The sequence below is a fragment of the Lagopus leucura genome, unplaced genomic scaffold, assembly GCF_019238085.1.
Source record: "Lagopus leucura isolate 7727_CA_CO unplaced genomic scaffold, USGS_WTPT01 Super-Scaffold_739, whole genome shotgun sequence".
In the NCBI taxonomy this organism is placed as follows: domain Eukaryota; kingdom Metazoa; phylum Chordata; class Aves; order Galliformes; family Phasianidae; genus Lagopus; species Lagopus leucura.
Genome location: NW_024962255.1, coordinates 19,912,051 through 19,939,879, shown reverse-complemented (window position 1 = coordinate 19,939,879; position 27,829 = coordinate 19,912,051). Strand labels below are relative to the sequence as shown.

The 27,829-nt window shown below is 35.8% G+C and overlaps 1 protein-coding gene across 1 annotated transcript; it reads left to right on the top strand.

Moving 5' to 3' along the window:
• The first annotated feature begins 57 nt into the window (after nucleotides 1–57).
• Nucleotides 58–27,572, top strand: PDE6C (phosphodiesterase 6C). Its single transcript, XM_042863044.1, has 22 exons — nucleotides 58–537; nucleotides 9,027–9,179; nucleotides 9,295–9,384; nucleotides 9,628–9,768; nucleotides 10,318–10,392; nucleotides 10,481–10,545; nucleotides 10,658–10,724; nucleotides 11,555–11,602; nucleotides 11,807–11,956; nucleotides 12,747–12,890; nucleotides 12,968–13,036; nucleotides 15,604–15,750; nucleotides 16,070–16,177; nucleotides 16,263–16,372; nucleotides 18,880–18,967; nucleotides 20,565–20,665; nucleotides 21,750–21,857; nucleotides 22,151–22,214; nucleotides 23,561–23,635; nucleotides 23,780–23,863; nucleotides 24,735–24,888; nucleotides 27,508–27,572. The coding sequence occupies exons 1-22, from the start codon at nucleotides 58–60 to the stop codon at nucleotides 27,570–27,572; spliced, it is 2,586 nt and encodes an 861-aa protein (XP_042718978.1).
• Nucleotides 27,573–27,829: the final 257 nt, after the last annotated feature.

Sequence of the window (27,829 nt, the reverse complement as noted above, 5' to 3'; positions counted from 1 at the left end):
CTTCTGCTTTGATGGTGATGAAGTTCTGAAAGAAATCCTAAGAACAATCCAGCAAAAATGGGTGAGGTAAATAAAGATGCTGTTGAAAAATACTTGGAGAACAATCCCCAGTTTGCCAAGGAATATTTTGACCGCAAAATGAGGGCAGAAGTGCTGGGAAGTATCTTTCAAGTGAGCCCTGGAGATGTGAAGGAAGGAGTAAGCTTCAAAGACATGTCTCGCCTGGAGGAGTGTAACATACTTTTTGAGCTGCTGACAGAAATCCAGGATGAAGCAGGCTCTATGGAAAAGATTGTGCACAAAACCCTGCAGAGGCTGTCACAGCTGCTGGCAGCCGATCGGTGTAGCATGTTTATTTGTCGTTCCCGAAATGGTATTCCAGAAGTAGCTACCAGGCTTCTCAATGTCACTCCAACTTCCAAATTTGAGGAGAATTTGGTGAATCCAGACAACGAAACTGTTTTCCCTTTGGACATCGGGATAGCGGGATGGGTTGCTCATACCAAGAAGTTTTTTAATATACCTGATGTGAAAAAGGTGAGTGATTTTCCCTGGGGGATGGGTTTCTGTGCATTTGCTTACTCAGCTTTCTTTCTGCAAAGGGCTTGAGGGTTTGGAGTCATTCTTTAGAGACATCCCCAAGACAGCAATCCAGGTATAAGCAAGAGAAAAGCAACAGAAGACAATGCTTAAAACCCAGTATCACATCATGTAGCCTAGTGAAGTAGTTCTAGTATCCTCGCACAATAATCAAAACCTGATTTACTGTAATAACAAAGGAGAATATCATATATATATTAGAATATATCAGATATATATCAGAATATATTAATAGACCAGTAAGTACTTGTGTTTCTATTGAACAAGGCAGGGGACTCCTATTGTTTTCTCCAGTATAGGTTTGCTAGGTCCCCTATCATTTGATAGTGCTATACACTCGTCTCTGAATATAATGTATTTGTAGCTTTCTTAATTAGAGTGCTTCCTTACAGTGTAAATGAACCCAGATGAAGATGGTGTCAACATACGTCTGGCTTCATGACTCTCTATGAATTTAAAGTAGTTTCAAATTATGAGTGTGTCCAGATCCAGCATGTGTTCAGCACCATCTGTGGAAGAAGAGCTGCTCCGCTGTTTTCAAAGTTCTTGTTGAATTTGCACATAATTACCTAGTTTATTTAATGTGCAGATAGGAGTTATAACAAATGTTACATGGAAATTATATTGAATAATCAGACAGAAATGCATGAATAAGAACTGCTTTATAAATGGCTTTGAAATACATAGGGAAAGACGAAAGTGCTTTGATTGTTGTAGATTTCTTTAAAGGCAACCAACCTTCTAGCATAACATGGCAGCAGCTTCACCTCTTTTTAGTCTTCTGTGGAAAAGCTCAGTGTAATCAAATGGTGGTAAAGATGACTATATCAGAAAAATATCTGGTTTTCCATATTTCCTATATTGACAATTTAAAATTCTAGAGGATTTTAGAGACCGAAACCACCTCAGTGTCTGAATGCCTACATAAACTGCAATTTTCTATTTTTTTGCAGGAGGTAAACAAAAAGTAACACATTTTGTCATGTTAAAAGTTGGCAGGCATAAAGGAAGGAAGTACTACTCTTAAAGATCAAAAACAATCAAAAATCTGCATGTGTGTGAAAAGAACATTCCATTATATAGTAAACTATCTAAGATATATAAGTAGGAAGCATGAAAATAAACAGAAAAATGATTGATTTGAGAAAGCAAATCAGTTGATTTTTAACCACTGGGTGGCTTTCTTTGGTGGCTTCTGCTCTGACAAGAAGCATATGACTGCCTTTTACCACCACATTAGGAGATTGGAAGATAATCCTTCTAAATTCATAAGGCTGATTACATGAGAAAAGATCAGGAGGATCAAGAAAGATGTGCCTTTTATCAGACACTGCATAGCTCCTAAATATCATTATGTGAGGGGCACCCAGAGAAGGGCTACTCAAATATTTCCGTGCTTTCAGTACGACTTGTTCAAAATTTTGTGAGAAATATAATGTAAACAAGAGAATCTCTTTGTCTATCTAGCACTGCTAAATATTCATTTTGCATGCATAAATTAATTAATGCTTGATGAATACCTATTCATCTATTATTCAACCACTGTGAAGCCATCTTCAGCATTCATTTACTCTCTCAGGATTACTGACAGAGTGGCCATTAGGCCACACTTAAAAAATACAACCAAACCATAGAGCCATTAATCCACATTTAGTAACTGAATGTCACTGAAGCGTTAACATTTTACAAGGTAATTACGAAACTCAAAGGGATTTTTCTGGAACCAATATTTGTTATGTAAAAATTAACATGAAGGTCTTATTACTATCAGCATTTTCATTCAATTAGAAAAAATATCCAGTGTCCAAATCCACACGCTGCACAGGCAAAGCTCCTACTAATGTCATCAGAATCTTTATCTTTGTAAAAATCACAGAAGTGCAAGTTTAGCCAGTAAGATTTAAGGAATATAGTCAGTCCATGGCAAAAGAAAGTCAGCTACTGAAGCCTTTATCATTTTGAAACAAGCATTAATTTTCAAATCACTTTGACTGCACCTCTGTCAAACTAGATTGTCTACTACCTAAATCCTGAGCAAAAAAAAAAGACAAGTGGAGTTAAATCTGAGAGGAATTTTGCCTCAATGTCCTGTTAGAGTACAAAACGCACAACAAATACAAAATGCAGAATGAATGATGGCTACGGTGCTGTAAGGATGTCATGTCTAACCACTTTCTATTTCTGACACAATCCATATCCAAACAGCATAACAGCTTTGCCTTTTTTTTTTTTTTTAAGTCTTAAGCTCCTGGTAACACTGTCAAACAGTGAGACACTGTGGTGCTTTAATCACCACCCCTTTATAAGAGGAGGGAACAGAACAAAAGATCACAACTGCAATCAATCTTTGAAAAAACGTGGGACTTCACTTTTAGTGCCTGGTAGCCAGTTCTTGAGAGATTACCTCCTTCAGCTTGGAAAAGTACCAACAAACGTGAGGAAGCTCCTCATCCTGACTAATGCTACAGAAAAGAAAAGCAGGAGGAAAAGATACAGACCTTTCATAATTAACTTAGTAGCAAGAACAGACTCCCCCCCATAAGATTAAAGACTTGTTGACAGCAAGAGCTAATAGTATTTAATCCAGGATTTAACAGCAGTGAGAAATAGGAGGCAGGCAGGACCACTGCTGTGATGATTGGCCTCACATTGTTCCCAAGGCCTAGCAGAGTAGAGTATGCTACTTAAACATTCCAAAATAAAATAACAAACTGCATAGAATCAGATAGGCCCATTAGTATCCTATAAAAATTATCTGATAACACTGACAAAATGATAAAGATTTTATGTTACATCTTTTCCTAGGATATCATTTCCAGATAGAACTAAGACGTAAGACAAGAACTGAGGAATTAAAATCCCACATTCTCAGCCTGTAAAAAGCCAACATATATAGTACATATATTTGCTTTTATCCACTATGTATTTGAATTATGAATGAATAAACAACAGAACACTGAGAAATTCAATGCTTCCATCTCAGATTGAACAGCCAGAGCACTGATCATTGTGGCACCTAATTTAACCACAGGGAACCTGCAAAACAATCTTAAAAACATCTTCAAGCGATAAGTTTCTGCATCAACCCTTGGTAAATTGAGCTAGCTTCCATTTCCATGATTCTTTTCTTCTGGAGCTCTATCTCTCTTCAATTAAAAAGTGGGGGATGTTTTCATATTGAGACTTTCTGAAGTGACAGGATTTTCAGTCATGGGAATGCATCAAACTCTGGAGCCTGGAATGAAGAAGAGACACTCCATCCCCTTTCTATAATTTACACAGCATTGTAAAAATAACTTAAAGATTATCTGAAGACAGAAGAGAGCAAGTGGAAGCATGATGTAGCAGCTCAGTGCTATGAACACTCACACTGCAGTGTGAGACACCAAGCCGTTGTCCAGCTGCTGGGCATACAGTCATTCTGTTAAAGTACAGCAGTAGTCCTGGGGCCTGGCATTGATCTTAGACTGCATCCTAGGGCAAGAACAGATTGATGGAATTGTGCTCATCCACGTCAGAAATACAAAGCACTGGGGAAGCCCAGGAGAGTGCAAGATGGTAAATGACACAACTCACTGACCTGACAATGGTAGTGGGAAGGGATTAGGGAGGAAGAAGAAGGAAGAGTGGGAGTCACTTTGTGATTAAGCTGGGTAGCAGGCCTGGCATTTTGTAATGAGATGTCTCAGTTCTCATCCCCTAGGAATGTGGTCTTGAAGAAGAAACCCAAATATTCAACATATTGATGAAACACAGTAAGTTTAATAAGGTTTAATAAGCCAGTTAGATTGTTAAAACAACTTTGAAGGGAAATTCTTGAGAAACAAACTCAAAATTCTTAGGATTAGAAGAAATTAGAAGAGCATCTTATTTCTGTCCATCTTCAGACAGTGCTTCAAAAGTATTGCCTTCCTGAATGCTTCCCAGCATAAACTAAACATAAGGAAAAAACAGAGGGATAGATTTTTACCTGCCTAGAACTTGCACTGTGTCTACATGTTAATATTTGCACCTCTATTTCACCTTTGCCATCTTGATACTAAAAACATTGTCATAAACTCATAATTAAAATAGCAAATATTAAATGGGAAAATGGAAATCTGTTACAATCTATTATAAAGACAAAGTTTCATTCAAGAAAATATTTTAATACAGGAACCAATTTCTACTAATCATGTTTTCCGGCTTGGGGGAAGGGGGGGAAGGGGGGAATGGGGGAGGGATGGAATTCACATCTTTCCTTCTTTCCCTGAATTAACTTGTGTTCAAAGAGGAAAAATGAAAACATAAAAATTAAATACTAAAGTGAAAAATTCCCCTTTAGGCTTATTTTCTTGTTTAATGTGAACAAAATTGCTCAAAGACATGGAATAAAAACTCATTTTCATAAAGAAGCAAAACATCTGCTACTTTTGGCAATAAAAAGCAGGAATGTCAGTGACATGACTGAAAATGTTTAATCCTCAAATGCTGATAAATCCTTATCTATTTTTATTTGCTTTCATTTTCAAAACTCTTGAGATCTTTAAGATATCAAATTCAATTTGTTCTGTAACACTAGCAAGTTACATGTTAAACTATAGCTGTCCTACATCCCTGATAAAAAATTTTTGAATATGGCCCAGTGAATGACCAAATAATTTAACTAATTGTTTTTTTTTGTCTTGAATCAGACCAATGATATTGTCCTATCTGATGGTAGACACCTTTTATAATTAAGTGCATCCATTTATAATTAAGTGCATCATTATAAAACAAACACATTTGTTTTATCTTAATTTGAAATTAAGATAAGCAGAAATGTGAGGTGCAGCAATATAACACACCAATTCCCTACAACTCAGCAGTAAAAATGTTTTTTAAGGAATTTGAGCCCATGGAAGAGAATCAGTGGAAGAACAAAATATCAGGAACAGGAAAAAATACAGCAAGCCTACCACAAAGAAAAGCAGAAACATGTAAAGATGGTGCAAAGAAAAATGTAATTAAGATGACAGTGTGACACTGGCTCCTAATTACAGAAGTTCCTGTAGTTTTTCTGCTCCACTACTTGTCTGGTGGTCGGTGACCCTGCCCACAGCAGGGTGATCGAAACTAGGTGATCTTTGAGGTCCTTTTCAACCCAGGCCACTCTATGATTCTGTGATACTGCTCCAGACCCATTCCTTGTCATCCATGTATTTTGCCACTCTGAAGTCACCTATGCAACCCAGAACCTCCAGTCCACAATGAGCATAGTAACAAATTAGTCATAACTGCATGGGCTCCCAGAAGGATGGAGGAAAATAGGCATTGGCTGTCTTGGCACTACCACCTCAGCTGTAGGATTAAGTCTTTCCATTTCTCCTCCACTGTGGTGTTAGAGGCAATTTGCCAAACTTAAAATGGGGAACTGGCTGCACAGTAAGTTACTGATGCATCACTGAGGCTACACAGTAAGAGAGAAACTGGAAGAGTTTTTTGAATGGGAGTTGATGTGCAAACCAAGGTGTAAATGTTGCCTGTGAAACACAAACAACATTACATCATATTGCTTCCAAGCAGGGCTCCAGTCAAGGAAGCAAAGTTCATGAAAAAGTCTCATTTCCTAATAGGCAAATCACACGTGTAATGAAGATGTTGAAGATGGACCAGATAATAAGCAATCAAAAGGGAAAAAGTACACTGAAAATGTGAAAAACCTCATTTATTGGCAACTTTGAACTGCTGTTCCTCTTGCCTCAGATGAACAAACATAATCAGCCTTCACCCTGACTGACCAAATAGGGAAGAAGGATCCATATTCCTTTATGCTTTCAACTGATTTTCTTCTCAAATGTCTCCCTTTCTCTTTCTTTCCAAATTAACTAGGATCACACTCATTACTTAGAATAATTTTGCATGTTTCTGATCAAATTTACACTCACTAATTTATGCTGTGGAGTTTGATGTGGAGGTTCCCAGTAGTGTCAAGCTCAGTTGACTCAGGCTGCATTTTGCCATTCAGAAATGCTTAAGACAGTGCAGTGTTATGGAACAGAGTGTTGCAAATCCTAAGATAATGTTGTGAACTGAGAGATGCAGTTCCATCATTAAATACCATATAATGGTTGAACAAACATTAGAACAATGGTCTTCATTATGCTTTTAAATTTGGCACAGAATAAAGCCTGTGAAAAATTCTGGAGAACTCTTTTTTTTTTTTTTTTTAATAGTTTGCTTAAGGAACCAGCCAGTGAGGCAGAATTCATCAGGAAAGAAATAGCAAAAGGGTACATAGATGAACATCTCTCTCCTAAGAAAGAAATCAAGATCTGCAGGGAGAACCATGAAATTAAAGAGAGACAAGATGGTTTCTTCTTCTAGATGGTCCATCAATAATAACTTTCCAGAACCAATACAGTAACACTGATTTTTGAAAACAAAACAGTGTGATTTATGTAATTGAAAATTATTATCTAAATTATTATTATCTGAAAACTAACTTTCTTTTTGTAATACCCCTGTTTCCCAGAGAAGTGACTTTTTTCTCCATTGGACCTTATTACCAACACAAACTTACAGCTGTGTAGCTACAGTTCACAGTCAGCTGTGTCTCAGCAGGCAAGCTTATTAGAAAACACCATTTAAGGAAAATAAAAAATATTTTTAGAAATAACTGCTTTTTCCCTTTCACAGATGTATAATCACACTCTTCACAGCAGTGAATTACTTTTTTTGTAAATTCCACTGCTACCATTTAAATAGAACATAAAGAAATAAAAGTTATCTAAAGTCATCTAAATCAAGCAAACATAGAGCATCGTGTTTGTAACTCATTGGAAAAGGTTTATCATAATAATATAGTATATGTAAGTTGTAGTATATGTAAGTTACAATGAGATAAAGCTGGTGTCCTGGTGTAGAGAATGAAGAAAAATGAATTAGTCATTTCAAGTAAACTGGCTAGAATAACAGTCAGCTGTCAGAACCCTCTCCAATCATCTTTTTAATCACCTGTAACAGAAAGATAAACACAGAGAGGGGTCCTGATTTTCCTCTCATGTAAGCTGGTCCTAGCTTAGTGCAAGTCCAGGATGCGTTGCACAGATTAGCAGGTATCTACAGGGTACTGTGGTACAGTCAGAGGCTACGTATCTTCGCTTCAACAGGAGATAGTAGAAAACACTTGCAAATGTAGAGAATTATGAACAAACCTCCTTTCCCCCATCTTTTTTAGTCTGTTTTATGATTTAGCTGAAAGCTGAAAGTTCACAACAGCACTCAAAGATGGCTCCACTTATAAGGTCAGGCTCAAATAAATTGTCTACCTTATAATCGGAGCAGAAAGTAGGAGTAGCAATAGGAGCAGAAAGACATTATTTTGGCTCTGATGCTAAAAGATTATTTGATTATGAACAGGATTTTCCAGACATTATGAAAAGTGATTTTCTTCAAAGCCAAAGGAGCTTATGTTCGCAAGAGAAAATATGTTAAAATCTTGACTGGGAACAAACTACTAGCAATTACAAGCAAAATTTTCAATATTGAAAGGTCCAAATCAATACACAAAATTTTGCTTGCATACAAAAATCATATGATTCAAATCTTTGTATATGCTGTGAAAGAGTGATCAGCGTATTATGAGGTATTTTTACCTATCTGCACTGAACTATCCAGGCACAGTTCAGGTTGGCTTATGGTTACAGATCTTTTTGTTTATTGACATAGACTTGCATCCTTTAAAATTTTCCAGCCATCTCTAAAAATCTTGTGACCACAGTGCTTCTTCCCAAGCATCACTTCTTGTACCTTCAGTTAAAGAAATTAAGACTCAGCTGCTATGTCCAGATGATTCCACTCACTTCGTGTATACAGGCCCCTTTTAAATATTAAGAGATCAGGAATTCATCCCCATAGCTTTCTCCTAGAAAAAGAGAAAGCAACAACACATGGCTAAGTCAGGTGTGCACCCGCTGGGGATGCCTCCCTGCCAGATGCATTTTCAGCCACAAAGATTGTAAAGAGTTTCACACGTAGTTTTTAATACCATGCGATGGGATAGTATCATTCATTTTATCTACAGAAATAAATAAATAATAATAAATATTAATACAGTTATGAAGTAAATCTCTTACATGCACACCACATGCATTAGACTATTAGATACCCACAAATTCATATTATTCTCCGCTTTATTTGAGCTTTTAATTCCTCAAATCTGTCTTGAACTTCGTTGCGGTATCCACATTCACAACCAATTCTTAAAAATGTATTTACATGCAACCTTGTGACACTGTATTAAATAATGATAATCATTTGGGCAGTATCAGCTTACTGCACCGTGAAATTGTGCTTATATCATTGCAAATATAAATTATGAAAGAAAATAACCATTTATTTTTGGTATAATAATTGACTAATAAGTAAAGTATTTAAACTGTGTTTTCGATATTTTTTTCTTCCAGAATAACCATTTTTCAGACTTTCTGGACAAACAAACTGGTTATACAACTGTCAATATGTTGGCAATCCCAATCATGCAGGGTAAAGAGGTGCTTGCTGTTGTCATGGCTCTCAACAAATTAAACGCCAGTGAGTTCTCAAAAGAGGATGAAGAGGTAATAATCTCCTATTATACAACAGCACAGTTACTAGTTCACCAAATAGTTTGAATGAATCTACCTCTTGATTTGAAAATGTCTTATTCTTGGCTTTTTGTTTTGTCATTTTTAGGTCTTTAAAAAATACCTCAATTTTATATCTTTGGTCCTAAGAAACCATCACACCTCATATCTCTACAACATTGAATCCCGAAGAAGTCAGGTATAGAAGAATTTGTAAATGATGATACTTTGTTTTTGCATGAAACCATTATTCTCACTGTCCAACAGTCTCACATGCTTATTAGAGTAAGAAAAGCATCTTATTTATTTATTTCTCTGATAACAGTAATTCAACTTATTGCTTTATTTTGGGATGCCTGCCATTCCTATGCGTATGGTTTGTTTGTTCCATTCAAATGCATTTTACTGTTGACTCACTCTCTTTCTCTTTTGTTGTAAATAGATGCTGTTGTGGTCTGCCAACAAAGTATTTGAAGAGCTAACAGACATAGAACGTCAGTTTCACAAAGCACTGTATACTATTCGAATGTATTTAAACTGTGAAAGATATTCTGTTGGTCTGCTGGACATGACTAAAGAGAAGGTAACATTCATTTTGCTTACCTGCCAGAAAAGTGTCCTAATTGTAAGTTATAAAATCTGTCCTTCTAACTCACTGGTTCTGCCTATTTCTAATGTAGATCGCTCCAAGACATAAAGATACAATCCTTTCTAACCCTTTGAGATAATTTATACAAAATCTAACCGAGTTACAACAATCAGGTGCAAAATAAGAATGGCAAAGCATGCAACCATGATAAACATTATAAAATCATTTTTTGAATTTATCATACAATCCTGAGTAAAGAAAGAAGAGAGAAATGTAGTCTGATTACTGCTTTAAAAAATTGCTATTTACTAAAACAACTGAAGTGTACAAATGAAGAGACAAGCTTCATATTAGTCTGAAATTTACTGGTTACCATTTCTTGCCTGGAATATACTTTGTGGTTTGTTTGTTTGTTTTCCTGAAACGTGTCCATAAAACTCTTGTGGAGAGAGAAAAATAAGACTGTTATCCATAAATCTCATGTTATCTCTGAACACTGAACAGATTTTTAATTTTGCTAACATCTGTGTATTGTTTTGTCAGGAGTTCTATGATGAATGGCCCATTCGGCTGGGGGAGGCAGAGCCTTACAAAGGTCCCAAGACACCTGATGGAAGAGTGAGGATATAAATTTTTCTTTTAATGAATCTTAACTTTGACATTGAGTTTCTACAGGTAACTTAAATGTTTTTCTCTTTTTGTTTAGGAAATCAACTTTTATAAGATTATTGACTACATCTTGCATGGGAAAGAAGAAATCAAAGTCATTCCGTGAGTATTCCTGGGCAGCCTGTTAATGTGTGGCAATTAGATTTATTGCTGAGATAGAATACTAGCATATCTATATCTGCAAAAATCATCTAATTTCATTCTCTCTCTAAAGGTCACCTCCAGCAGATCACTGGTGTCTTATCAGTGGATTGCCAACATATGTTGCAGAAAATGGATTTGTAAGTTCATACCAAAAGTAAAAACTACATGTCTTAATATATGAAGTTCTTCTGATTGAACAAAAAAAAGAAAAAATACTTCCCATACCCAAATTATCTAAAAATACTGCACTGCTTCCAAAGTTATGTGAATCAGTAGCCTGTATGGAGACAAACCCATAGCACTAATATCCAAAATACCAAGAAAATTTCCCTCGAATTATGGTAACATTAGAGGAATAAATTTGCATGGTGCATATTTCTTTCCAAATGTGTGAACTATTACTCACAGTAAGTGTCTAAATATACACCATTAAAAGTTTTTTCTTTCCTTTTCTCATGTCTTCTATGTAGCAGTAAGTTGGAAAACGTGGGCTGGGCCAAATCAGCCAGAAAGTATGTGCAGCTCCATACTGGTACAGCACTGTTTTAGCATGGCACACAGCGTAGCCAAGATATGTAATTCAAAGTCATTGTGAATGACAGCTATTAGTAACTCTATGTCACTTTTAATAGCAATAAATACCTAGCCTTTTGAGGTAGTATTCAAATTATTTACTTCTGCAATTCCCCAGGTCACTGAAAACCGGCACAGAAGTTTTCTTAACATTTATGCTTGTGCATTGTGAGGTTCCATACATGAGGCACTTTGTTGTAAATGCTCTAAAATGATACGTAAGAATACCCACAACTAAATTAATAGGAACAGTTTTACTCTTTGTAGCTAGCTAGGATGCTCACTGCTTTTAGCTTAAAATATATATCCTTTAAAAAAAAAAAATAAAGACAGGCCAAGTCATGATGCATGCTATATTTTCTTTGAATAATGTCTCCTTTTCTTTATATTGCAGATTTGTAACATGATGAATGCACGAGCAGATGAATATTTCACATTTCAGGTAATTCAAGTAACATATATAGTTATAAACATAGTGGAAAAATATGCTAAATCCTTCCACAAATTAGTTATATGATTGAGTACATGAAAATTTTCTCCTTTCTTTGTGATTCATGGGACTTAGTGTTACAGAACCTATATTAATAGCTGTATTACTACTTTCAAAGAAACATGCAACATTTCCTCCTCCCTGCCTTTTCTATAGAAAGGACCCGTGGATGAGACTGGATGGGTTATCAAAAATGTCCTTTCATTGCCTATTGTCAACAAAAAAGAAGAAATTGTGGGAGTTGCAACATTCTACAACAGGAAAGATGGAAAACCTTTTGATGAGTACGATGAACAGATAATTGAAGTAAGTGTAATAGGATTACAGACCCTAAGGAGCCATATGATGCTAACTTAGCAATTTTTTAGCAGGCTATATTAACATCTGACCAAAAGACTATCTTCCTCACCACAGTTTCTTAAGAATGAGAGATTTTTTTCTCTGTTTATAAAACTGAAAATTTATGAGATCATTTACATTCCAATAATGAACCAAAGCCAGATATTTTTAAGTCATTTGAGTCTTTAATGATGGTCCACGTTCATAATTAATGTGAGTGGGTTAAAAATGGGATGGAATGGAACAGTTCAGATGCAAAGAACTTTTGAAGATCTTCCAGTCAAACTGCCTGACCACCGCATGGCTAGCCAAAAGTTGAAGCATAATATTAAGGACAATGTCCAAATGCCAAATATTAGCAGGCATGGCATGCTGCTTACCAATGGACATGCCTGCAATCATGAACTCTATGGGAGATCATGTACTTTGGAAAGATATGATATTACACATTGTGTTGAAGTCCCCCAAGCTAACCTAAACTTTATAAGCCTCAAACTCCTGCATATAAGATGGGAATATGGGCATTTATAATATATAAGATAGGAATATGGGCACGGGTTGAAACAAACAACATCCTTAAAAGCTGCGAAGGTCAAATGGCACCGGTTGATGGGAAGGTAAAGTCTTCTAACAGGTCAAATTGAGTGTTGATTTTCAAAGAGCATGACCAGAATGTAAATTTTAAGAATTAAGTTTAAATTGGCAGCTCAATTTTATTGTCATGCTATCACCTAACCTTTGCTTTGTTTTGTTCCAGACTCTTACACAGTTCCTGGGGTGGTCTGTTTTAAATACTGACACTTATGATAAAATGAACAAGCTTGAAAATAGAAAAGACATTGCTCAGGAAATGCTTATGTACCAGACAAAGGCTACTCCTACTGAAGTTGAATCTATACTGGTGAGTTTCTATCCACAAAATTGAAGTAGGAAATTTGCTATACAAAACCTGAAAGTATTGTTCATTTTCATTTTCAGAAATACAAAGAGAAATTAAATGTAAAGAGTATAGAAGAATGTGATGAAAAAGATCTTATCAGGATTTTGGTAAGTCAATAAATGAAAATTTGACTTCCAGAAGAATGTTGATATCAAAAAGCAATGGCTCTTATTCAAAAAGCTGTATATAGATAAATTCTGCTTAATACCACTGATACTAGCTATCAATTCCACAACTAGATGGAGCTAATTTAATAGTATATCTTTGACTTCTTCAGTTTCTTCATGTACAGACTCCACTGTTACCTACAAGGAAGCACTGTCTCCGATATATGTTTTAATAGACCTGGAGCCAGAGTTATATAGAAAGATTTATACCAATTAACATTTAAAGTGGTGAATGCTACATGAACAGTGCTACACATTTATTTCATTTTGAAAATAACAGAAGGTATAATGATGCAAGGTCACTTCCATTTTGAGTAAGAGAACACATACAGGAGTTTCCAGTAAAACTACTTTCCCATGAACTATCCTGCATCTCTCTAGGTGAAGTCCAAATGCAGCAATAAGATACTCTGCAGCGCTGAAACAAATTTGACCTAAGCAATTAAATCTCTCCTTCTGCTAAAACAAAAATGAGCCATTTTCCTTCTAGACTGTGTACACTTCTGCCTTGGTACTTCAGCCCAGAAGGGAATGCCTTCTTGAAGCAAAACAGCTTTTGTGCCCGCTTACTGCACTTTGTTTTTCCTTGCAGAACAGTCCTGAAGCGTACATGGTCTAACTGAAATAAAACCAAAAGGTGTACTTCAGGAAAGTAATGAAGTTCTACTGTAAATGTATCAATACAGAACCAGACCAAAAAAGAAATATCAGATACATGCAAGATGGTTGACTTCTACTACCAGCCACACATATTTCCTCCTACTATACCACATTTGCTAACGTAGTCATAGCCATAGGGAACAGGTCTCATGAAGCTACTGCTAGTTAAGGTATATGCCAGAGCGCAATGGTGTTGAAGTTTCACTGGCTCCCACAGAAAAGATATTCATGCAGCTGTATGTAGTGAAACCGAAAACACATCAATGCTTCACAAACTTGCTAAAGTAAACATCAATAAACTTTACCAAATCCTTCTACTTGTATAGCAACAAGTAATTAGGATAGTGCAGGCTTCCAAAGGTAATAATATTGTATGAATTTTTAAATTCCAGAAAGCAAGTAGAATGAGTTCTTTCAACAGAGTGGTGTCACAAATCAAAAGGTCTAGTATATTCTGTACTGCCAAGGCTACATGCAAGTGCTTTATCCTATTATAAGGCCTGGAATCCCAGATTGCTAATGAGATAAAGCAGGTGTTTCTAGATCTGATGATTCACAAAGTAATGGGTCTTAAAACACCACTGTTACATGTTTCCTTGCCCTTGACCTCAGATCAGAGTAAATTTAAAGAGAAATTCAACAAAGGGAGAAATAAATACAGTTCTATAGTTGCTCAGCCTCATTTGTTGAAATACATTGTCCAGGGGCAAATAGATTTTGTTATAACTTTCCTTATCTGTGTAAGGGAGATCATTTATTGACTATGTGATGGAAGAAAATCACTGTGATCATATAATCTATTTTTGGGTTGTATCAGACTTCCCTGAATTATTTTTTTATTTTTTTAAGGCATATACTTTCAAATATTCTGCTGTTCTCCTTAGGTTTTTGGGATATATAAATGAAAACTGCTACAGAACAGTTTGCCAATACCACTATCACCAGTGAGGCTATTTAATGTGAATCTATAAAATGTATACAAAATAGGCACTTTGAAATTTAGTACAAGCTTCTCAACCTTTTGATCCCTCGAATTTTAGAATTCTTTTCGAAAGCTCTTCGCTTCATGAGAGAGCTGACATAAGCTCTGTATCTGCCCTTCAGGGAGAGAAATATCCCTGCATGTCATCCGGCCATTTTCCCCTAGAATGTGTAGGATAAGATTATGAACTTACACTGTCCACTACTTCTGAAATGAGCTTTCATTTTCATCAAGAAGCACAATTATTCAGAACAGGCTGTTGTAAATTACAGAAGACAATCGTAATTTACCACCAACCACAGCAGTAAAAAAGGGCTCTAAGGGATATGAAGTAAACAATAACAATTTTGAACTCTACAAGCTTTGTACATTTTAGCCTTGAATTTTTAGTTTGAGATCATTCAAAAGCAAAGCAGTCAAGAATCTACTGCAGGCAGACAAAATGTAAGATTATTCACGATTTAGACTATTAATTGTGAAGAGAAGGGCTTGTTGAATAATTTTGGTTGTGAAAGAGAACTGCAACTCTGAGACCAGGCTAAAGCGGAGAAATTACAAGATTTTATACCAGGAAGGAAGAACCCCAAGACCTGAGATTTCCTCATTGAGGAAATGCTGAGATGGTCCCAACCAATTGTGTTGAAATTAAGAGCAGGAAGAAAAACCATCTAGGTAACATTCTTACCCATCCTCTTGGAAGAGAAGACTAGTATCACCATTGTGTTTCAAAATGTAATACATATTAGGTTTTGAAGATACAGTAAGCATATTGTCCTTATGCAGTGTTCCCAATGAAGTAAGAAAACAGTTTGTTCAACTTTGTACTTGCCATAAAAATCCTTCTGCTTTTGACTCTTCCTAACAGAAAGAAGAACTACCCGATCCCAAAGACTTAGAACTATATGAATTTCGCTTCAGTGACTTTCCCGTTACAGAACACGGCTTGATAACTTGTGGAATACGGCTGTTCTTTGAGATAAATGTTGTTGAAAAGTTCAAAGTCCCAGCAGAGGTTTGATTTATTTTGTCATTTGTATTTCTTTTAACATAGCAGACTGATTGTAGGTTCTTTAATACAGGAGTAAGCTATACTAAAGCATGAGAGGTATGAATAACAACATTCTTAATATTTGCACAATTGTTATAAAGACTTAAATTGATCCTGAACTTGCTTGACCTCTTAAGGAATTAAATCAATATGCATTTACATAATGCACAGTTTAATTATTTTCATTTTAAAAAAAAGCATATTATTCCAGTAATTTTACGGAACATTCCATTAATTTCATTTCAGTGAACAGCACAGTCTCAATCACTTTTATTCATACTAGGTCCTTACAAGATGGATGTACACAGTCAGGAAGGGTTATCGAGATATCACTTACCACAACTGGCGACATGGATTCAACGTGGGACAAACAATGTTTACTTTGCTGATGGTAATGTCGCCAATATCAACCTTACATTCATTACTTAGCTTTCCTTTCAAGGAAGGTGCACAGTAAGAATTGTTTTCCTTTACAGACAGGTAGAATAAAGAAATACTACACTGATCTAGAAGCCTTTGCCATGGTTGCTGCTGCTTTCTGCCATGACATTGATCACAGAGGGACCAATAACTTGTATCAAATGAAGTAAGTAAAATTAACAGATTTGGTAAATGCAAATATAGGGCTATGCAGTACTTTGAGTGGCAAAAGGAAGAACATGTTAACACATGCAAAAACATCTAGCATGAAGGGACTTGAAAGGCTGAGGGAGCTGGGCTTGTTTAGCTTGGAGAAGAGAAGGCACTGGTGAGACATCATTGTGGCCTTCCCATACTTGAAGGAAGCTTGAAAGTAGGAGGGAGACTAACTTTTTACATGATCTGATTATGATAGTACAAGGGGAATGGCTTTAAACTTAAAAGAGGGGAAATTTAGGTTAGATATTAGGCAGAATTTTTTTTCACTCAGAGGCACTGGCACAGACTGCCCAGAGAAGCTGTGGATGCCCCATCCCTGGAGGCACATAAATCCAGGTCAGATCAGATCCTGGGCAGCCAGATCTAGTGAGTGGCAACCCTGCCCATGGCAGAGAGTTGGAATTAGATAATCCTCAAGGTCCCCTCCAACCTAAGCCATTGACTGATACTCATCATACAGAAGATTTCTGCCTCTGAGAATTTGTCATGGCAACTGAAACAATGAGAAACCTCAAAAGCAGAATCTTAGAAGGATCTGCTGGAGCTGCAGTTCATTTTTAAGATAGTCAGTTGTTTTAACTATCACAAGAAGCAAAAAGGAATTTTTAGGATTTTAAAAAGAAAGCATCATCAATCTCTATAGACGATCTAAGCATATGGCAGATGAACTTCTATTACTTATCTGACTGCCTTAGTCAGGAAGTTCCAAAATTAAACTTCAGTGCTCTGTCTTGTTACAGTAGTGATAAGTCAAAATTAGCTTCAATAAAAAGAGTAGAAAGTACTTAACTGGAGTTTTTTATTTATCTTTCAAGATAGAGGAAAGGCATTTTTCTGGAGAGAGATTCAGGATCTGGAATATTCGAAGGCCAGCTTAGAGACAGGAATTTAGGTGCATTCTTAGTGTTCTACTGGCTGATTCACCTCGCTTTTTTGCTCCCTCCAGTGAGATCACTGATTGACATAGGTCCTTTTTTGAGATATAATCTCCTCACATTATGTACAGTGCAAAACTACGAGCTTGGTTTCTGCCACAGGGGTCACATACCAGCAAGTTATATACCACAAGGTTAAGCTTTGCAATTCACGTTCCTTTGTGTTCTAAATGTACAAAAAGGCTTGCTTGTGATCTTTCTCTAGTTCTTAGTAAATTATCATAATGAAACAATATAAATCCATATTATTTTAAATTTACCTGTTTATTACAGCTTTACAAATCATGGTGAGGTCCACTGTTGAAGAGTGAGCAACCTACTGTTTAGTTTTTTGAGTGATTTGGTAGTTCTTCTGTGTGCTAGCCACTAGAAAACACAGGATTCTCAGAATATCGTGTGGGCCAGGAGATTCAAACCATAATTTTCTGAGAGTACTATTTCCACTAAATGCATCTCCAGAATGATTCATCCTCCTCCTCTGTCCCTGGACACACTCAGCCCAGGAGAGGAGTTTCAGACGACATGCTGGAGCAGTGACGTTAGGGGATCTTCTGATTATTCTCTGGGATTCTCCAAGTGACGTAGGAGAGAGAGTATGACAGATGCTGATTCTTATTCAGCTGACTGCCTCTCATCCAAATAAGTTTAAGGGGTTTTTAAATCTTCCTAGTATGGTCTTCCCTAGCTGAAAGCCCTCTACTTGAGGTCATACACAGTAAAGCTATTTATAAAACCCATCTGCTTTAGCACTACAGCCTGGAACTTGACCTCATCTACAAAGGCAGAAATCACAGGTAGCCTATACCAATGCACATTGGTTTATCTCAGGAAACAATTTTTTAGCCAAGAGAAGGAGGAAAATATACTTCTCAGTGTGGAGAACAACCTGGAGCATAGATAGGATATTTCTCCCTTCCTCCCACTGCTGTAGTCTGAACCAGAATTACCTTGAAGATTAGCCCAAGGTCAGAGGGATTCTTTGAGCTCTGTGATAAGACTAAAGACATCTGAGCAGTCAGGACTTGCACAGTTCATAAATCAGTGATTCTGGGGGAAGGGAGGAGCCAAAGCGATAAAGGAATTAAATTCCATTATATTATTACTTTAGATTCAACTTACATTAAGTTAAAATCACAGGGGACATGCTCCACCGTAATTACAGATAAAAGTCACGCCACACAATAAATACTAAACGACGGCTTAAGATTATTTTTAAAATACGCAGAAATCATGTAGATCAAACAAACAGCAGAATGGAATATACAAGATAAATAGAGAGATTTTCAAAGTACAGATGATTTTCAGCAAGCACTGAAATCTCTTAAATCCGTCTTTACCATCACAGGAGTGAAGACAAAAAAACCATACTTCTTGCTCTGCCTCATACTAGTGCTTAAGATATATTTTAAGCTACTGAATAAACAGATCAATAGCAGAAGTATTTTAATCCCCAAAATCTGAATTCTGAATCACAGATATTGCCTCAAAATACTGTAAACAATTATGTATTTTTTAACAGATCAGCTGCTCCACTAGCAAAGCTTCATGGCTCTTCCATTTTAGAAAGACATCACCTGGAGTACAGTAAAACCCTACTGCAAGATGAGGTATGTTTGCATGAATCTTCTGCTTACAGCAATCAACACAAAAGATCCAAATAAACGACAAATTGTTTACAGGTCTTATTCATTTCTCTAATTCCCGATTAAGAAATTGTGCTCAAATTCAGAAGTTTAAACCAAATTCTTACTCACTGCCCACTTGTAGAGAAAAGCAGCTTGTCCTGTAGGCCTCACTCGCATGCCTCTCACAAACAGCTGAAGTTGGTGTAGAAAACACAAGGTACTGCAATTAAACAGCTGCAGGTTAGGTCTGAGTTTAGTTCCTCTGGCTTTTTGCTGCCACATTTCAGAGTTCTGCTCCGCTCTGTGGATGGGCACAGGTGTTCCCACAGGGCTATGGCGGCGCCATCTTGCTTCCCTCAGGCTCAACAAAATGTCGGCCCTGCAGAGCCCTGTACCTCCTGCATAGGACAGCCATTCCTCCCTCAGCAGAGCCTGGCTCCGGGCTACGGGCAAAAAGTCTATTTAAAACTATTTACTAGATATTTTTTTTCAGGGAAATAATAAAAATATATAACTGTGTACACCTGAAATCTCAAGGATCTTCCATCCCACTTGTTTGCAGCAAGCAGTATGGAAGGCACTCACTTCTACATCTGAGAAAAACATCTGAGAACACAAAACAGATCTGTTACTTTAAAAAAAAAAAATAAAATTACCTTTATTGATGGAGATGGGGCACTTTTTCAATTGTGAGATGCTGGGGAGCAACCATTGATTTTTGGTGGTCAGTATTTTGAGGGTGCTGAACAGGGGAACCACGACGCCCCTGCTCACCTCAGTTAAAAACAGAAGGAAAACTGGGGTGTGGTGCTTGCATTCCCTTTGCTTGGGAAAAAGGACGCTGCACTTTACAGAAGCAGGGCCCTAATAACCCACAGGCAATTGTGCTAAGCCAGGCTAACAGGAAGAAGAGGTCTGGAAAAACTCTCAGGTCCATGGATGTGACTGGCAAAGAAACAAGGAAAAGCAGCCACTTCTTGATGAATTATATAGAATATAGGTGATTTTATTTGATTTTAATTTAAACTTAACAATAGCAGACCAAGTCAATATGAATTTAGTTATTTGTGCAGCCTCTGGAGGCAGGAATTTCGATCTCCCTACACAGTATTTAGCCATTTGTTCTGATCCCGTCCAACCTTAATGATTCCATGCAGTCCCAATGCAATTCCTTCTAGTTCTCTCTCCCAGCTTCTATGCCAGCTGATCCTGCTTTTCTTTTTCCAAAAGCATTTTTCACTTTTCCATCTTTCCTCTTAAAAGGTGGTTTAAAAGGATTTGGTTAGTATATATGAGATGGTTGTGAAAAATATACACCAGGATATGCATATTTGTATCTCATTCTCAGACATTTCTGCAGCTGTAACTGATAGAAATAACAGTATTTAAAAGCTTAAGAACTACTCCTGAATGAGGGCCACCTCTGGAGAACTTTTCATTTGTAGTGTTATTTTGATTTAGAGCGTATAGTTGAACATACATACAGTTCTGATATACTGTCCTATGGGGCAGCCTATAGAGTACAAAGCAAAGACAGTTTTATAAGAGGAATTGAATTCGTAAACTTTCCATCTTGCAGAGTTTAAACATCTTCCAGAACCTAAATAAGCGCCAGTTTGAAACCGTTCTACACTTATTTGAAGTTGCAATAATAGCAACTGACTTGGCTTTGTATTTCAAGTAAGTACTAAATTCTGTGTAACTTCCTACTGAAAAAATGTCAGTCCTATGCTATTTACAGCTGTAGTTTTTGCTTGTTATATGCAGAGTACAGAGCTGTATTTTAGTAAGTCTAATTCTCATTTAAAAAAAACCAAGACATTCTTATCTTCATTATAATCTTTCAAATTTCAAAACGTGTCTATAATACTTTGTATGCATCTAGCAGGTAATTCAAATATGCATTAAATTACAGCAGATATATTTCAGAATTGTAAATTATGTAGCCTAATGATAAAGTTGTCTGCATGTGTGATAGTTAGTGTACCATACTGCGATTACTCATATTGAACAGGAGCATGCTTATGAAAAAGAAATTGAGATTCTGGGTTAAAAACAGACATCAACTGATCCCAATGCTAAATATGCCAAAGACCTCAAATAAAAAAATATTCACCCAACTTTATTATCTTGTTTTTGCAAAGGTTAGTGAGACTATTGTTTGTTTGTTGGTTGGTTGGTCCAGATGCCTCATGAGTGGGATGATTTAAAACTAGGAACAGGAAACAATTCAGTTAGATGTTCAGTGGCCGTTACTAAATTTCAATAAAAACTAACCCCATTATTTCTTTCATTTGAAATAAGATTCATTAAGCAGTAATAAGACAAATTTTTCAGAGTACCTCTCAGTCAAGTTTCAAGGATTTTTTAGAATATTTGAGGGGACAGTTGTTAGTATTTGCTTCTCTTTTCCCGATTCATTACATTGCTGGAAGGAATATTATGTAGGAAAACATAATACTAAAGAAACATTAATGTCACTTTGAACAGTTTAATAAGCAGAGTCATGAAACTTGTTACTTGAATCTTTGTCAGAAACTTTGAAATAGTGCTTCATATATCAGGGGTATACAGCAAAATATAAATGTGTTAGGTTAACTGGAAACTTGGAGTTCAGGGGGAAGAAGGTATCACTTTGAGACTACTATGACTAGGATGCAACTTTGGAAAAGCATGTATGTGAGAAATATGGGATTTATTTTGTTTTATTCATAATGCAGGATTTTTGTTTACTAACATATGGTTTATCTGTATGTTTTCACAGGAAAAGGACTATGTTTCAAAAGATTGTGGATGCAATTGAAAAAATGGAAACAGAAGAGGAGGCAATTAAATATATATCTATTGATCCAACCAAAAAAGAAGTCATCATGTAGGTGGTTAATATATTGCTCTTTATTCAATCAATTAACTACAAACAGATTTCAAAAGTATTTGGGCATCTAGATATGCAAATTGAGATTTGTTGTTATCATCTGATGATGAGCATAACCATGAATTTAAATGTCTTCTCAAAAAGTGCATCTAACTGCATCTTGTGTATCTAAATAGCTTAAAATATGGATCTTTTGCTGGTGGCTTTTTTTAATTGCTGTTGTTGCTTTTTGTTTGTTTGTTAGTTTTTTCTTTCATCATTCTAATTATTTTTACTCCTTCCTTTTAAAGGGCTATGATGATGACCGGATGTGACTTGTCTGCTATAACCAAGCCTTGGGAGGTACAAAGTAAGGTAAGTACTTTTCAAGCCAAAAATCCCATTTGCTATGTTTTGTTGCCCACTTGTGCCTGATGTCATGACCCAAACACAATACTTATTATAATTTGATAGATATATAACTATTTGCACCCAACTGCCCTTCTAAAAATCAACCTCTGTGCTTCTGTCACTGAGAGTGCAAGGGCTATCTCCTCTTTTCTACTTGTCAGTCAGCTAAAACTGCCCTTTCCAAATCTGTCAGCTGTTCTAGCTGTCCTTAAATGTTACTACACTACATTAGTGTAATCCAACTTTTGCTATTTTTCAGGTGTATCTAAGGTACAGATTTCACAACAGAAAAAAATGAATAAAATTGCCTATTCTGTAGATCTTAGTGTTTCGAAGTAGCTTGATCATGCTAAGAATAAATTCAGTAATACAATGTGACACTGCCTAGCAGTTAAGTACTTCAAATACTTCAGTACTTACTGACCGTCAGGCTCAAACTCATCCATTAATTTTACAGGTATAGGTTTTAGCAATGCATAATCAAAACACAAGATGGTTATGGAGTCTTCTAAGTAATTTCTAAGAAGGGAAACCTTTTACTCAGAGGGTGGTGAGTTACTGAAACAGACTGCCTAGGAAAGCTGTGGATGCCCCATCAATGGAAGCGTTCAAGGCCAGGTTGGATGGGGCCCTGGACAGCCTGATCTAGTGGGTGGCGACCCTGCCAGTGGAGGGGGTTTGGAATTGGATGGGCTTTAAGGTCCCTTCCAACCCAAGCCATTCAATGATTTCAAGATTTTATGCATCGCAGGAACTAACAGATTCTGTTGTGTTGCTAATATTGTCATGGTACTGCTGATTATGATAATCATAAAAACATAGAATCATAGATTGACTTGGGTTTGTCCCTTGGAGATCATCTAATTTCAACTCCCAAATCTATCTTTTAAATAGTGTGCACCAGCATGTAAAAATGGAAGATAATCATTTTCTGCAGAAAGCCTTAAATACACCAGAAAGTGTTTACAATTCCTGACAGAAGTGCTCAACTCTCTCAAGGATTAAATGGTAGAATTCTATTGTCTTTGACTAAAACTCTGTATTTCTGGAGAACTTTTTAAGCTACTCAGAAATAACACAGCTAGCAAAATAGCACAATATATCCTCTTCAGTGGATGTGAAGTTAGTAATAATAGTTTAGTGGTAAATTGACAATATGTTTATTTAAACAGTAATATGCCAGTTCTGAGAAAATCAACATTATTATTATTATTTTTTCTGGAAAGCCTTGTTCTTGCCTTCCTTCATTTATTTATTCATTCGGATCTATTGTTTATAGCTTACATTTCCTTTGAATTATGATTTTTCAGGTTGCCCTCATGGTTGCAAATGAATTTTGGGAGCAAGGTGACCTGGAACGAACTGTACTACAGCAACAACCAATTGTAAGCACTAAATAATTTAAATGTGTTAAACAATATTGTCTATTATTTAAATACTGGATAGATAATCGTCAACAATGATTATTAGTTCATTATAACCAAAAGCATGATCTCTGCATGATCTAAATTACTGCTATTCTGTTCCAGCCCATGATGGACAGAAACAAAGGTGATGAACTACCTAAGCTCCAAGTTGGTTTCATAGATTTTGTGTGCACTTTTGTGTACAAGGTAAGAACATTTTTTTTGGTTTGTTTTCCCACTGAAGCAGTTCTGATGGAACAACTAATGACCAACAATTGCACTAAAAAATTTTAGACAGTTGCAGGAGTCCCACTTAATATAAATATGTGACATGTAGATGATTACAGAAATCAGTTAATGGCACACTTAAATGAACAGAAAATTCACAGTGTTCTGTACAAACAGCCATTGTATATTTTCTGGAAAGCACCTTAATGCCAACTTTCTTAATCTGCACGTAGCTTTTAACATGATCTCAAAATATTACTCAGAAGAGTATCATCCAATATTTCAATATAATTAGGTACATCCTAATCTGCCTAGAATATACTACAAAATACTGGACTTTCTGTATATCCTGATATTGATAAACATATCAGGAAATATCAGGTATCAAAGTTATAATTGTATTATATTAACCAGACTTTCAAATGTGAATTTAGGGAAGATACTAAAATGTGCAACACATAATTCAGATATATTCTAACAGTGTGGGTGCAATATGTCATTATTATCCCAACACAATCTTTTCAATAATATGCCACCATGGCTTGGCCAAAAATACACTCACAAACATGCACTGGCAGATAGTGGCATTATTATAAAACTTCTTTTCAATTCTATAGAAAACCAGCTAATAGAAATGGAACAAGTAGTTGCAAAACAAACAAACAAACAAATCAAAACCACAAACTATCAATTAAAATTAATTTATACAGCATACAAACAGAAATAATAATTTTAATAGAAAAATTAAAGCAAATGCTTTCTCCACAAAGCAGCATTTCCAGAAATTCGTACTTTACAAATCAACAGTGTTTTCATATTTCTAATTCATTAAATTCAATTGCTTGCGTAGGAATTCTCAAGATTTCACAAGGAAATTACACCCATGTTTGACGGTCTTCAGAACAACAGGGTTGAATGGAAAACTAGAGCTGATGAATATGAAGAGAAGATGAAAGTTATTGAGGAACAAAAGAAAAAGGAAGAAGAAGCAGCTGCCAAAAAAGGTTAAATAACTTCTGATTTTTTCATTCATATATCCATATAGGTAGTTCTTCTCTCTGTAATTCACACATATGGTAAAATTTACAATATTCTTTACACTAACAGTATTTGAGTTATGACTTAGCCGGATTAGCTTTGTCTTTAGTTGGAAGAGGAGTTACCTTTCAAAATTACACAAATCCAATACACTGACCTTATTTTCTAAGCAGTACAATTACAGAAAACACGACCATCACAGAAGTGAAGTGACTGTAAAATTTATTTTGTCTTAAGACATAAAACTGAACATAATTAACCACCTCTATTTATCTGTGAATGCTACAATCATCTGAAATATGAATTGTATTGAAATGCTGCATGGTATCAGCTCTCAAACGTATTCTGGTGCTTTGTTTAAGCTGAAAATAAAAATACAAGGATAGGAGATGAGAATGGAGTATGCACTTGGAACAACACAAGCCCCACTACTCTTCCAAATTTGAGATCAAGCTTTTGGCTCTAGTTTCTTACCATCGGTTTCTTGGCTAAAATATGTTCTCTCATGGTGCAAATGTAACGCTAATCTTTCTAAGACTTAAAATTGAAAGTATGGTTTTGCATATGATGACCCAAATGACAATCCAAGTTTTATATAAACTGAAAACCTCAATTCTAACTCAAATGTAAGAGTGAAATTAGTTATTTTTTTTAGTTCTGTACTGCATTTGAAATATCAGCTTTAATAATCAGCTGAAATGAAAAGATTCAGAGATTAAAAGAAAAACGTGATTTTTAGAGAATGATTTACTGTCAGTTAAAGAAAAAAGTTAGTTTGTTCTAATAGTGTATTTTAGGTCTTTAAAACATAAAACAGTACACAATTATTTGTTAATCAGTATCTGTGGGAAATAGGTGAGTATTAACCAGATTTCACATTAAAAGAGAGGTTATTCAAGGCTATGTATCAAGTTACTGTCAGAATTTGAAGTATAACTGGAAAATAATTAGCTCATGAAATCAGTGCTACTATGCTAAAATTCAAACAAGCATTGTTGCATCACTTACAGTTTCAGAGGAATTAGGCCCATCCCATTCTCCCCCAGATTTATTTTAAAATACACTCTTTTTTTTTTTTGGCCAATAAATCTCATCATCTGCTCAACAACTAGCTGGTTCTGGATAAGAACACTGGAACATAAGCATCTGAATTTTGCAGAAGTGCCAACAGAAACCAAACTAATCCAGGACCTGCACAGAAACCTCCTTACATATTTGCATTTTTTGCAAAGGGAATAGTTATTGAAATCTTATCCTATGCCCTTAAGCATAAGGTTCTTCTGAGCTAAAAATAAAATAATGATTTACGAACTTAGGACTTGACTCCCACTGCTTCCACTTGAAGTTCAGACTTTCTCACATCATTGGTATTCTGGAGTCCTTACATCACTGATTTAGAGAAATAAGTATTTTCCCACAAGGCACCTCACATAGGCTAACATAAACAGACTGATTTACAGGAGCTAAGGATCTGGACTTCTTTGCTTATCATAGTTGGCATCAAAAAAGTGTAAGTGAATTATTTTGTCTCTTTTAAATGTGCACTGGAATGAGACCGTGCATATTTGTGAAGAACAGATCTGACACTGTCAAAATCAAGGCCATGTAAATATATACCTTTGTTAAAGTCAGTTCATACAAACAGTAATATGATGCATGCTGAACCACGGTCATCTCTAGATCACACTGACCTGGCTATTCTGAGCCATTCAGTAGGCAGAAAACAAAATAAACATATTTGCTGAACCACTACAGTGGAAAGTTCAGAACAGAAAGCAGAATACAGTATTGAACTATGAAATTGAAATACATATTTAGTAACGTAGTGTTGATTATATCCACAAATTACAGAGGGTAGGACACTGATTATGTGACATGTTTCAATGCAGGTGGAAAGGGTCGAAAATGACCTAAGTAACATGGTGATCCACAGCTTTCAAATGTAAGTTTTAATTCTAATATTGGTATCTTACCTTAAATGAATCTGGAAACGCAACTTATTACATTGAAACAACCTTAACTATGACCAATAAACATCTGTGGAATCATTTGAGAGAGACATTAACAAAATCAGTTGCTATAAAGTATTAAAAAACAGTCTCTCTATCTTAATTGATTGTTACCAAGGGATTCATGTAGGGTTGGATAAGTTGGATATAAACTCTTAAGTTTATACAACTAGGTCAAATTAAAGCTTTTGTATCATCTTCTTCAAAAATAGTTTCCAAGATTATATTAATTCAAGACTTTTTTTTTTCTTTAGCATGGCTTGCATACCTCAGTTTTGAATGTGTGGGACAGACTTACATAAAGTACTGAAACTTTCCAGTAAGAGTGGTTCAGTGTGTTTGGTCCATTGAGAAATGTTGGTATCAATTGCTACATCATATATGTATAGGTATATATAACATGTATAGTTGTTGCATGCTCCAATTTCCCAAACAAGTAGTGAAAACATGTTCCACTTTCAGAAAGTCAAACATACATGATGTCCTTATCACAAAAGCAGTGCTTTTAAAACAAGAAGTTAAAGCAACTGAAAGCAACAGAAAGTACTCACTTTACTTTTCTTTTCTGTTTTTTAGCTGAAAATGCAGCTGGAGGTGGAAGTGGAGAGGATGGAAAATCCAAAACATGTATAATTTTGTAATTCTTTGTCTCAAAGACACTGTTTCTGCTACAGAAAAGACATCTAGAAAGAACTTCAAGGAGCCGAGTGGATTTCTGCTTCGCATAGAATAGTCTAGATCAATCTCTTAACAATCCTCTTAAACAGTTGCCATTTGTTGGAAATAATTTTTACTGGAATAAAAAAACCCAGTTATAATTAAAAACTGAAAAAGCAAAAGACAGAAGAAAAAATAAGCAGTGGTGCAAAATACATAAATGTCCACTCTAGAACTTTTT